The 13548-nt window shown below is 44.4% G+C and overlaps 1 protein-coding gene across 2 annotated transcripts in view; it reads right to left on the bottom strand.

Moving 5' to 3' along the window:
* RBM15 (RNA binding motif protein 15) overlaps nt 1–6392 on the bottom strand; it is a 35824-nt gene extending 29432 nt beyond the window's left edge. For both annotated transcript variants that reach the window (XM_023232508.1, XM_023232507.1), the window contains exon 1: nt 1549–6392. In XM_023232508.1, the coding sequence (XP_023088276.1) occupies nt 1549–4411 (2863 nt within the window). In that variant the 5' untranslated portion in view covers nt 4412–6392. The remainder of the gene's footprint in view (nt 1–1548) is intronic.
* Nucleotides 6393–13548: the final 7156 nt, after the last annotated feature.

A 13548-nucleotide genomic window follows, 5' to 3' on the forward strand; every position in this document is an offset into this window, starting at 1 on the left:
TGATAACAGAAAGAAAACAGTTGGGTTCTGCCAGGCTTCAAGTTAAGTCACTTTCACAGAACAGAAACATGACCATGATCCAGAAGGTCCAAAAGTCTCTAATCATAATTAAATATCAAGGGCCTTAGCTGAAGTCTTCAGCATTTAAATCAAGAGAGAAAAATATACTTACTAATGACCTGACAAATTAGGGGTGGGACAGAGGGGATAGATTTAAAAAAAAAAAAAAAAATCCATTACTGTTAAGCAGCAAAAGTCCTTGTTGAGAACCAGAGGTTGGTATCATTATCACCTCTGAAAAAAAAAACTGTGAGGGTAAGTTAAATGATCCTGTATTAATTCCAGGTGTCTGGGAAAATAAAAAATAAAAAAAGATTTTCCTACACTGACATTTCAATTCTGTAGCTGGACAGCAGTGAGAATACTAAACATAAAATTTCCAAGATGTTCAAAACATTTCCAATAATGTAATGTCACTACTGTTTAAATACGAAAATAAAAAGACAAGCAAAATTTTAAGAGAGCACGTCAAAGGCATTTTATGAAGACTTTTTAAGAAAGTCTGCAATCCAAATATGGCTGATTTAAATGCCCACTGAAATAAAAGATGACTATGAGCCTGCAGACAACTCTTCTTTCTATTATTGAAACCAGAAATTTGAATGGATACAAAATCAAAAACTCATCTTTGATGAAGAACAGTTTTGAAATATGCACAATTAGAACTGTACCTGCTACACCTCTCTGAAAAAGTCAGTAAAAACATCACCACACACCAATAACTGACCAAAGAATTCTGATTTTAAAAGCACCTACTCACTTCTTGCACACTAGTGTAAGCGTAAGACATATACGGTTTGTAACAGAGTCCTTAATTTTTACTGAACAGTTACTGCTACAAACCAAAAGTGCATACACGGGATACAGAACTCTAGAACAAATGATTTTAAAAATGCATGTTAAAGCAAATTCTCTGGGAATAAGCTGTATCTTAAGAAATACTCAAATACCTGATTAAAATAATTACATTGCTAAACAATTTACCAGCATATCTTTGAGATCCCTGATCAAATTTCAGTCACACACATTTCTGGTAAAAGAATTATTTACCTACACACCGATCGAGTCATTTTTAGGTGGCTATTACTCTCTTTATATGGTCAGTGGACTCCTTTCTCCAAATTCTGACTTTTCAAAATTTTGGTTTTGTAACTCAGAGGATTTTTTAGGTTCAAGATTAAAAAAAAAAAAAACTGAATAGAGGAAAAAAATTACTCATAAGGGTAGGAACTCCTAATTAAAGCAAATCTGTCTGCCTGCTACCTTTAGGGCATCCCTTTCACTTAAAATAATAGCTAAACAAACAAAAAAATAGCTAAACTGTCCTGATTTCTATTTTAAAGACGTTTATAAAAATATAAAAAAGAAAATGCTACAACTAACAACTAAAAAGAAAATTGCATCTGATGCTGTATCCCATTACACATCACAAAACAGGAACCATGTCAAAGTAGTAAATACAAGTTACACATGGACTTTAGGACGCACCACGGACAATGATCATGACCAGGTAATCTTCTTCAGATTTGGCCAGTGCCTTTGCAGGGGAATCCAGGAACTGCTGGGAGAACTCACAAGGTGGGAAGGCATGAAGGACCCCGGTGTTTTCCTTGTCTTTGTTGCCCCCCACAGGGAGGCTGATCACCCCGGCTGCCTGCTTTTGCTTTAAATAGGACACAAGGTTCCTAAGTGGCCTCTGAGTAGAAGTGGCAGTGTCTGATGCAGCTGAGGAAGAGGAGGACCGGCTGTCAGAACTTCCAGGCACAGCCAGAAGAATGGCATAACCATTGGGCCCTGCTACTTTGATGCGTCGAGTTACTTCATCCAACTTGGGCTGGTCCAAACGGAGCCGCTGAGTGATCTTGAGCTGGGCCACTTTGCCTCCAGTTGAACCCTCCACAAGAAGACTACTAGCCACTTGGAGGTCACCCTGCAACAGATGCATGTTGGAAGGAAAGTTGCTGTTCTTCAGTAGAAGCATGCCCTGCCAGGCCAAACAGAGTTTGGGAGAGGCTGCTGCCGCAGAGGCTGTCCCCCCATCCTGTTTCTGAGACGGGGACTTCAGCTTGCAGGAAGCAGTGCTGGTGCTAGGTGCACTCCCATCAGAGCGGTCTTCTTTTTTCAGAGGGCTTTTTCCCTCAGTGGGAGCAGTTGTCCGGTGCTTCCTATCTCGTTCAGCTGATGCAGAGTTTTTACGGTCTCGCTTGTCACCCTGACTCTTCTCCAAACTACCTCGTCTGTCTCTGATTGGAGAGGGCCTTTCCAAGAGAAGACGGGAAGATCGATCATTGTCGCTGTTGTAACGATCCCGGCTACTGCTCAATTCTGGACTGCGGTCAGGAGAAGGAGCGCAGTGACGTTTTCGTGGGCGGTCACTCTCAGGAGACCTATCCAGATGACGTCCTCCACTCTCCTCAGGCAGCCTTCGCTTCCTAGGCTGGTCTCTGCTGCTGGGCAGATCTCGATCACCTCTGTCCCGGTCCAAGGACCAACCATCCCGCCTGCGATCAAGGCTATCCAGTGGCTCGTAAGCAGGCACAGAAGTAGCTGCAGTCCGAGTGCTACGTTCTCGGACTGGGGGTGGGGGTGGCACCCAATCAGAGTCAGGATAAAGGTCCCTATCACGATCTCTGTATAGTAAGGGTGGTGTCCTATCCCGAGCACCCCTCAAAGGGTCAGGTGCCCGATGTCCAAAAGCATCTGTCACCAGCTCATAATGAGTCAAGGGCAGAGGCTGCAGATACTGCTGCTGATAACGATGTTCGGTGTCGGCAAAGTCTACTCTAAGGCGTCGATCTGGGCCACCAAGTGGGAAGCCCCGCATATGGGTCCAGGCAGCATGCGCTGCATCCAGGCTTTCATACTGGATATACGCCCAACTATCACCTTTTCGGTAGTCTATGGTGCGTATGGTGCCAAATCGATCAAATTCTCGTGCCAGGGCAGCAAGAGGAACCCAAGGTCCCAGGCCTCCCACCCAGAGGCGGGTGGTGGGTGTAGCTTTACCATAACCAATTTTGATAGGATTCCGAATTATAATTTTGCCGGACATTGCTAATTTGGCCCGGTGAGACATATCTAAGTTCTCAAATTTGAGAAAGCCGTAAGTACTAGTCTGGCCGCGAGAAGGCCTCTTGATATCTACTTCTGTGATGACTCCAAAGCGATCAAACGCCCTTCTTAGATCACTCTCCGTTACAGTGATGTCTAGGTTGCCCAAGAAAAGCGTCCGGTTAGCTCGCTGATCATCCTCAGGTGAAATCTCATCCACTTCTCTGAAAGGAGCAGCACCTGCTCCAGCTCCAACCCTTGGCTCAAGACTGTATGCAGGGCGCACTCTCTCATAGAACGGGTAGTCTCTTTCTCTCTCCAGCTCTCGAGGCAATGGTGGCGGAGGTGGAGGGGGCAGGCGGCCAAGGGCCAACTGCTGCAGCCGGTAGTCTCTGTATCCCAAAGCAGCGCCACCAGGGGAAAGTGATCTCTGGCCTCCACCACCTCCAGGGGGGTGCCGGTGACCACCTACAGAGGCCCCGACCACGCTGGCTGATGGAGGATAAGTATCTTTGTCTAAAGGGGAGCGGCTGCGGCGCCGGCTCACATACACAGCTTCTATCTTCAGAGGCCGGTCATAGAGCACCAGGCGGCCTCTGGCATGCTTGGCCGCCCGCGCGTCCTCTGGCCGCCGGAAGTTCACAAAGGCTACCCGCTCATCCCCGCTGCCAGAACCCGACAGATGACTGATTTTGACACTTACATCACCGAAACGTTTGAACTCATGAAACAGGCCGTCCTCCACCGCTTCGTCACTAAGCTGGGACCCCAACTCGCTTATCTTCAGAGTCTTGTATTCCGCGCCGTCCCCGCCGCCGGGAGCTGAGGAGGCGGCCCCAGAGGAACGTGACTCCCCGCCTCCACCCCGGGAGCTGCTGCGCGACTCGCCCCCGCCCGAAGAATTTTTGGTGCTCGGGGAGCTATAACTATGCAAGCGGCTACTGGAGCTGCCCCCACCGGTGTCATACTCGCGGCTGCCACCTCGACTGCTGGACTTGTCCAGGTGGAGACTCCGCCGCGACCCGCCGCCGCTATCGGTCTTTCCGCTGCTGCTCCCATTGCTGCCACCAGAGCCCCCTAACTTCTTGCTCCGCTCTCCGCGGGAAGTCGAGTCCTCACCACCACGGGAGCGTTTGGCCTTGACTGGCGAGCGCTCTTTTCCCTTCATTGTTGCGGGTCGTCGGAGGTCGTCTCCGCGGAGCTGATCAACCCGCCGCCCCGCGCTCGTTTCACACAGCGGAACCGCACGCCGCCATCTTGGACTCCGCCGCGGCACAGGATCCCGCCCCGCATTCCTCATTGGCCAATTAGCTCTCTCTTCTACAGTCTCATTGGGAAAATTATTTGTCTATCTTTACATCTCCCCGCGCTCCAGGAAGGCGCCCGCCCAACCACTGTTATTGGGTTCCCAACCCCCTAGTCAGAGTACCTCATTGGTTACATTTGTTGTCGATCTTAACGGTTCCTCGCGCCAGGCTGTAGCTCCGCCCCTCGCACTCTGCGGTCACGTGACCCAAAGTGTAGCTGTGTTGATTGGACAAAAAGTCTGCCCTGTAACGGTACTTCTTGCTCAGTGAAAGCAGCAACCCCTCCTCCTCATCCCTTTCATTGGCTTATAAACCCGTCCTTTAAACCACTATTTGGGAGGTGGGGCCAAGTTTCGGCGTTTTTTCGAGAGGCAGGCTCACAACGATATCGCGAGAGACGGTGAGCTCCCTCTTTCGACCCCCTTTTTCCAACTCCTCCGGCGGCTAAAAGAAGTTTAAATCTGATTGGATGTCTGCAAGGAAGTTGATAGGCTGAAATAAGTGTCCATCACTCGCTTAAAGGGGGTAGGCCCGTATAACGGAGGAGGCTGGCTGAAGGTGAAAGACTAGAACACGTGCTTGCTATGCGACGTCACTTAGATGTCGCGAGAGGGTGACTGTGCGCCAGCTACGCCTCCCCGCGTTTTTGGCGTTCTCCCCACAAACATTTGTTAAGTTCCGTGGGGTATTTGGCTGTGCTTCGGCCCTTGGAGTACGAAACTTCTGAGCTCCCCGCCGTCCTACCTGTGCCGATCAAGGGGCGGGGCAGACTCTCCGGCTGTCGGGGCCCTCCAGTCCCTCAGGAAGCCGTCCTGGGACGCCTAGCGGACACCATCTTATGTCGCTGTGGTAGCTGAGTGCACAGCCGGGGGAAGCCCCGCCCCCTGCGCGCGGGAGAGCGATGCCCGCGGTCACCCGGGCCCGCGGGGCAGGGAGTTCACGGTTCCTGCAGCTCCGGGTCACGCTGACGCCCCGGGGCGGTGCTAACACGTAACACGCGGGACCTTGAGAGCTAAGCAAAGCGGCTAAGACGCAGCCCTCGTCCAGAAGCCTGTCTCTCCCGGGCGCTCCCCGTTGCCGCCCAAGTACTCTGGACAACCGAGGGGAGTGACCGTCGTTCCCCGCCTCGTGGCCCGCGGGCGGAGCCGGAACTGTCAGGACACCGCGGGACGTGTCTTTGGGCTGCCTATTTTATGTTGTGTGGATTTTTAAATCCGGTATTCCCGTAAAATAGCAATGTTTGTTTTTAATATGTAATGCTTTTTCCCTGAAAATCATCAAGCTAAATTTAGGCTCCATGCAGATATGTCGTTTTTTATTCCCCCTGTGGCTTTTTGTATCCCTTGGCACTCGTCTTACTGTGTGTTAAAAGCCAGCAGCACAAGCACCTTGTGGCCGCTCCGGATCCACCTCGTTTGGCTCCTTCAGTCGTTCGCCTTACAACTTTAATTTCCATAGAGCGTTACTGTGGCGGACAGAGCACCTGTGAGAGGTGCAGGCGATGCCGAGCTTAGGGGGTTATGGCCTGTGCCCCAGCATCGCCGGTTGCTGCAGGGACGCAGCGCTGAGGTCACCACATCCTTTAGACCGTCTGCAACTCTCCCGGGTATGCGCCGGGGCGGAGGTTATATTGATCCCGTCCTCAAGCCTATTTCCCAATCTATAGTAGAGGGTGTGAGGTGTTTTTAAACATGACATTTTTCAGGGTAACAGTAATGTCCCAAAAGCTGAAACCTAAACTTGAAAACTGTTAATATTAGTTAAGGAACTATAACCTAAATTTAGCCTTGGCTGAGCCATCCTTCTTTTTGTAAATAATCCTGAGGAATGTGAAGCTGTAGGCCTTTTATCTCTTGAATAAATCAAAGAAACTTGAAGGAAGAAGCTCAATTGTAAAGCATAAAAATCCACAATATTGTAATGTGTAGACATATTCATTGTATTAAAATAGGAAATAAAACTTCAGAAGGCATAAAATAACGTGTATAATACACTACCATTTGTGGTTTTAAAAATATTTGTATTTTATGAGTACGTACATTTAAAAATATTTTCGTGGAAACTTTCTTGACAACTACATGGGAAATTGTTCCTAGGATTGCCCTGAGGAGGGGTGTGAGGGTCTGGAGTAGGAGGGAGACTTCACTTTTCTTTGTAGAAATCTTTTGTTTCTACAAAGGGCGCGCTATTACTCCTTCAGTTTAAAAAATAACATTTTTAACTTTCCTTAAACTGTTTTTATGGAAAAAGTTTAAAATATATAAAAGAATACTATAAAGAACTCCCATGTGTACCCAACACCCTATTTCAACAATTATCAAATCATATGAATCTTGTTTCATCTGCATCACTCTTCCCACTCTTCCTTTCTCCATTGTTTTCTAACAAACTTACCTGATATAATTTTCCTGCCCCAGTTGTGGAGTCAGCCATTTCTCCAGAGAGCTCTGGTTCCTTTTAGTGGGAAATGGTATTGAAAGATAAAAATCTGGATGCTGGAGGATACAAAATACATGAACATATTATTTGTAAAAGCATGAAATAAAAGAAAAAGTTTTACCTGGGTTTAAATGTTTCAAGGTTATATTAATAGACCACAAATGGAAATTGAAGTTAAGCCATTATCTGATTACTCAATATAACAGCCAATCGAGATAATAAACCAGGCACCAGAGTGACTTTTTAACCTTAATTGACCTGCTAAGGTGACTCACTGATCAAAGAAAAAGATAATGACCAAATCAGTAGTTTTCCAGACCTCATGATAGGGGTTGAGGGAGCACAAGATTTGAGAGAAATAATTCAGGGAGACAAGCAGACACCCAGTCTGCGTGAACATGCACCAGAGGCATGCCAAGCTTAGTGGCTTGCCACTTCAAATATCAGGGAGCTTGATGGAAGCTACTGCCTGCAGCTGGCTATAGTACAAAGGCTTGCCGAGGGGGACTGGAAATCTGCCTGGAGCCAAGAGGACTAGTAAGCGTTATGCTTAAATGGAAAAGGCCTAGATTCCATTACAGTAACAGCCAAAATATTGCCTGTGATGTGTATGTGTGTACATGTGTGTGTGTTTCCACAACAACTGAATAATGACATAAGTTGGATCCATGCTGTAGTTAAATGATTTGTTTTCATTTCTTTTGTGTTCTTGCCCCCAAAATTACCCCATTCCCTGGCTCCCAGCAGATACTACCTGAAAATCCTTTGTGTTCTTTAAAGCAGTGGTCCCCAATCTTTTTGGCACCAGGGACCAGTTTCATGGAACTGTTCCACCTCAGATCATCGGGCATTAGATTCTCATAAGGAACACACAACCCACATCCATCACATACTCCATTCACAGTAGGGTTAGCCCTTCTCTGAGAATCTAATGCCTCTGCTGATCTGTCAGGTGGTGGAGCTCAGGCAGTAATGCTCCCTCCCCTGCCCCTCACCTGCTGTGCAGCCACGTCCTAACAGGCAACTGACCATTACTGGTCCACAGCCTGGGGTCTGGGAACTCCTGCTTTAAAGCATAAAGCTGCTTAGTGAGTTTTTCTTTTCTTTTATGTTCTTTTGTTTTAGTTTTAGTTTTAGTTTTAGTCTTAGAGACAGGGACTTGCTGTGTCACCCAGGCTGGAGTGTAATGGTGCAATCATAACTCACTGCAACCTCAAATTCCTGGGCTCAAGCAATCTTCCCGATTCAGCCTCCCATGTAGGTAGGACCACAGGCACACACCACCACACAGCTAATTTTTAAATTTTTTGTAGCAATGCGGTCTAGCCATGTTGCCCAGGCGTGTCTCAAACTCCTGGCCTCAAGTGATCCTCCTATCTCAGCCTCCCCAAAGTGCTGGAATTACAGATGTGAGCCACAGTACCCGACCAAGTTAGATTTTATCCTCTGTTTACATACGTGCTTTAGAGAGGGCACATATGTAAAAGTGGATAAAAGTGACCCATGGTTTAGTTGGCCAGGACTTTGAACCCTTCTTTTGCTGTTGATGATGGAATTGTTAAGGTGCAACCCGAGCTTTCATTTGATCTCTTTGTGATCAGTGGCCAGATTTGGGAGGAGAGCTGATCTAGGTGAGGAGGATCTTCGGTGGTCATGAAAACAGGGCTGGACAAAGTGGCTTAGGACGCCTGTAATCCCAGCACTTTGGAAAACTAAGACAGGTGTATCACTTGAGGTCAGGAGTTGGAGATCAGCATGGCCAATATGGTGAAACCCCACCCCGTGTCTCTACTAAAAATTCAAAGATTAGCCAGGCGTGGTAGTAGACGCCTGTGATCCCAGCTACTCGGGAGGCTAAGGCAGGAAAATCGCTTGAACCCAGGAAACAGAGGTTGCAGTGAGCTGAAATGGCACCATAGCACTCCAGCCTGGACGACAGATCAAGACTCCGTCTCAAAAAAAAAAAAAAAAAGAAAACAGAGTTAAGTTACCAGCAGATTCCCTGAGCATCACAGCAGCTCTGTAAGGATACTAAAAAACTACTGAATTGTATACTTTATTGAATTAATTAATTAATTAATTTGACGGAGTGTTGCTCAGTTGCCTAGGCTGGAGTGCAGTGGTGCAATCTTGGCTCACTGAAGACTCCACCTCCCGGGCTGAAGGGATTCTCCTGCCTCACCCTCTGAAGTAGCTGGGATACAGGTATGCACAACCACACCCAGCTAATTTTAGAATTGTATACTTTAAATGCATAAACTTTATGGTATATAAATTAAGCATAATAAAGATTGAAAACATACTGGCATCTTAAACTTATGTGTATGTTTTCAGTCAAATGTCTTCTTTCCACCCTCATCTTTCCTAGGTTTTATTGTTTGTATATCTCAATATACACACAATTACAACTGCAATATGAAATTTATCTTGGGAGTTGAGAGCCATCCAATTTCCTGGCAGATGCAAAAAAGAGGCTAAAGCTGGGAATTGAAAATTTTTTTCCCACCGATAATAGCAGATTAAAATTTTCTATTTCATCTTCCTCCATAAAGTGAGTAGTGTCTTGACAGTGAGGTTTATTTTGTTTGGTCTGCAGAAAAAGTGTATCTTTTTACCCTTAGGCAAATATTAAATCCCAAAAGTAGCAAACAATCATTCAGGACCAGTTTGTGTTACAAAATCACTATTTGTGGTCTGTGAGGTTTTTTTTTTTAACAGCTTTATTAAGATATAATTTATATACCATAAAGTTTACCCATCCAAAGTAATACAATTCAGGGGCTTTTAGCATCCTTACAGAGCTGTCCATGTGGTTTCTCCCTTAATATTTTTATAGAAAGCACTCTGCTATAACTTCTTCATGACTAAGTCCTAATATAATTATCTCTTTTATTTATTTAGACACCTTATAGGGTAATGATTAAGAGTACACACTCTGGAGCCTGCCAGCCTGGATTAAATCCCAGCTCTGCTATGGGCCTCAGACGAGTTACTGGTAACCTCTCTGGGCCTTGGTTTTCTCCTCACTGGGAAGATTAAATGGGTTAAACCATATAAAGAGCTTAGAACAGTGCCTGGCACATGGTAAGCACTATATAAATGATTGCTATTATTAATATATTTTCTCTTTGAACTTGGGCACATAGAACTGGATTAATAGTAATCCTTAATTCATGGTATACAATCATCAATGGTCCATGTATGGGCCCTTCAACATTTATTATTTATTAATAACATAATGAATATCCATGAACCCAGCACTCAATCCGGCACTCAAACAAATGGAAAATGACCAGTAATTTACATCTACCTAAATGCTGCTCCTCTATCCTGTCTACTGCCCACTTTCATCGATATCCTGAATCTAGCATTTAACAATCCTTGCCTTGTAAAAGAATTTTTAAAAGAATTTTAAAGAATTCATATGTGCGTGTGCTTGCACATGTGTGCACACACATACTTTAAAATATACTTTAATATACTTTAAAAGTATATTATTTTCATTTTGGTTGTTTTTGAACTTTATACAAACTTGTATTCGAACAACATACTATATATAATTTTCTGAGATTTCCATTTTTCATTTATTGTGTTACTATGATTCTTCCATGTTATCATATATAGTAGCTATAGTTATTTCCATTGTTGTAAAATATTCCATTATATCGAATATACTACTACGTATATATCCATTCTTCTTTTGATTTGGGCTATGAATATGTTCTACTTTTTGTGCTATTTTGAAGAGTGCTTGATATAGTTTGAATGTTGTCCCCTCTAATCTCATGTTGAAATGTTATCTTCAGTGTTGGTCGTGGGGCCTGGTGAGAGGCATTTGGATCATGGGGGAGGATCCTTCATGGCTTGGTGCTGTCCTCGTGATAGTGAGTGAGTTCTCCAGAGTTCTGGTTGTTTAAAAGTATATGTCACTCCACTCTCTCTCATTCCCACTCTCACTATGTGATATACTGGCTCCCCCTTTGCCTTCTGCCATGATTGTAAGCAGCCCAAGGCCTCACCAGAAGCTGAGCAGATGTCAGCACCATGCTTCCTGTACAGCCTGCAGAACTGTGAGCCAGTTAAAACATCTTTTCTTTATAAATTACCCCAGTCTTGTGTATTCCTTTATAGCAACGCAGAATGGCCTAACACAGTGCTATGATGAAGATTCTTATTCATATGTCCTGAGGCACACATGCAAGAATTCCCCTGGGATAGGATGGAGAGGTGGGAGGTGAAGGATACCTAGGAGTGGAATTACTGGATTAAAAAGTTATATTGAAGCTGGCCTGTAATCCCAGCTACTCAGGAGGCTAAGGTGGACAGATCACTTGAGCCCAGGAGGTCAGCCTGGGTAATATAGTGAAACCCTCCCTGTCTCTTAAAAAAAAAAAAGGTTATATTGAATGTCCAGTTTCACAGGATAATGTCAAATTGTTTTCTAAAGTAGTGTTAGCAATTTACAATCTCATCAGTAGTGTGTAAGAGATCTTATTGATCCATGTCACTAACATTTTATAACTTTTTTTAATCAAATGGACATAAAATAGCATGTCTCTGTGGTTTTGATATTTTATTTCCTTGGTTACTAGTGAGGTTGCATATCTCTTTATAAATTTACTGGCCATATATATTTCTTCATCTATGAAATATCTATTCATGTATTTTGCTCCTCTATTGAATTGTATGTTTCTTATAGGCATATGAGTTTTTCACATGTTCTTGATCCTAATCCTTCATAGAGTGTATGTATGGCAAATATCTTTTTCTAGTTGTGGCTTATCTTTTCACACAATTTAAGCTGATTTTTAAGAAACAAATTCTTAATTTAAATAAGATTGAATCTATCAACATTTTATAGTTAGCACTTTCTGTATCTTGTCTAAGAAATCCTCATCACTTTCCCCAACCCTGCCACCAGTATTTGACTATATGAAATTTTTGTTCTTTCTTATAAATTATAAGGCAGAGTGGCTCACACCTGTAATCCCGGCACTTAGAGAGGCAGAGGTGGGAGGATAGCTTGAGCCCAGGAGTTTGAGACCTGCCTGGGCAACATAGCGAGACCCCATTCTCCACAAAAAGGAAAGAAAAAGGCAAAAAAAAGTCTCCCTATAAAAAAATTATTTTTCCTTATTAAAAATGTATTTCAGTGAATATGGATATTTTTTCATTTAATTGGGTCTTATCTCATTTCCTTCAGCAAAATTTGTACACTTGATGAGTACTCTTGCATCTCTTTTAGTATGGTTTGTTACTATTGGTAACGGTGTCTTTTTAAATTAAATTATGCTTTTTATTTGTCTGTTGTCAGGATTCGAAATACAGCCCCTTGCTAAATTTCCTTTTTTTTTTTTTTTTTTTTTTGAGAGAGGGTCTCACTCTGTTGCCCAGGCTGGAGTGCAATGGTATGATCCCGGCTGACTGCAGCCTCGACCTCCCTGGGCTTAGGTGATCCTCTCACCTCAGTTTTTATATTTTTAGTAGAGATGAGGTTTCACCGTATTGCCCAGGCTGATCTCGAATTCCTGGGCTCAAGCGATCTCCCCACCTTGGCTTCCCAAAGTGTTGGGATTACAAGCATGAGCCATTGTGCCTGACCCCCTTTTAGTTTTTTATGTAGGCAGTCATATCATCTACAAATAGTAAGAGTATTTCTTCCTTTCTAATCCTTATGATTTTGCTTTTCTGGTGTTACTGTGCTGACTTTGATTGATAGAATCTTTGATATAATGTTACATAGAAAGATTGATGGTAAGAATTATTATTCCTTATTTTATTTTTATTTTTTGTTTATTTATTTATTTTTTGAGACAGTTTCACTCTTGTTGCCCAGGCTGGAGTGCAATGGCACAATCTTGGCTCACTGCAACCTCTGCCTCCTGGGTTCTGATGATTCCCCTGCCTCAGCCTCCTGAGTAACTGGGATTATAGGCGTGTGCCACCACGCCTGGCTAATTTTTTGTATTTTTAGTGAGGAGAGAGGCCATTTCTCCTACTGTCCCCTGTCTCCAAAGAAAAGGAGGAAGTAAAAACTAAAAAATAACAGACTGAGCAGTGCCATTGGCCAGGCCTATAGGTTAAAGATTAACCCTCACCCTGGCCGGGCGTGGTGGCTCATGCCTGTAATCACAACATTTTGGGAGGCCGAGGCGGGCGGATCAAGAGGTCAGGAGATTAAAACCATCCTGGCTAACACAGTGAAACCCTGTCTCTACTAAAAATACAAAAAAATTACCTGGGCGTGGTGGCGGGCACCTGTAGTCCCAGCTACTCAGGGGGCTGAGGCAGGAGAATGGCATGAACCCGGGAGGCAGAGCTTGCAGTGAGCCAAGATTGTGCCACTGCACTGCAGCCTGGGTGACACAGCGAGACTCCATCTTAAAAAAAAAAAAAAAAAAGATTACCCCCCTACCCTAACCACTCATGCTGTCTAGAGATCACAGACAACGGTATGGAGAAATACTTGCCTTACTTACTCCCCCCACTAATGTATGTGGACATAGTCACATACCCCATGCTTGCTCAATCTATCACGACCTTTTCACGTGGACCCCTTAGAGTTGTAAGCCCTTAAAATGGCCAGGAAATCTTTCTTCCGGGAGCTCGGTTCTTGAGACGCAATTCTACTGACGCTCCCAGCCAAATAAAACATCTTCCTTCTTTAACCCAGTGTCTGAGGGGTTTTGTC

Source organism: Piliocolobus tephrosceles, chromosome 1 (assembly GCF_002776525.5).
Source record: "Piliocolobus tephrosceles isolate RC106 chromosome 1, ASM277652v3, whole genome shotgun sequence".
NCBI classification, from domain to species: Eukaryota; Metazoa; Chordata; class Mammalia; order Primates; family Cercopithecidae; genus Piliocolobus; species Piliocolobus tephrosceles.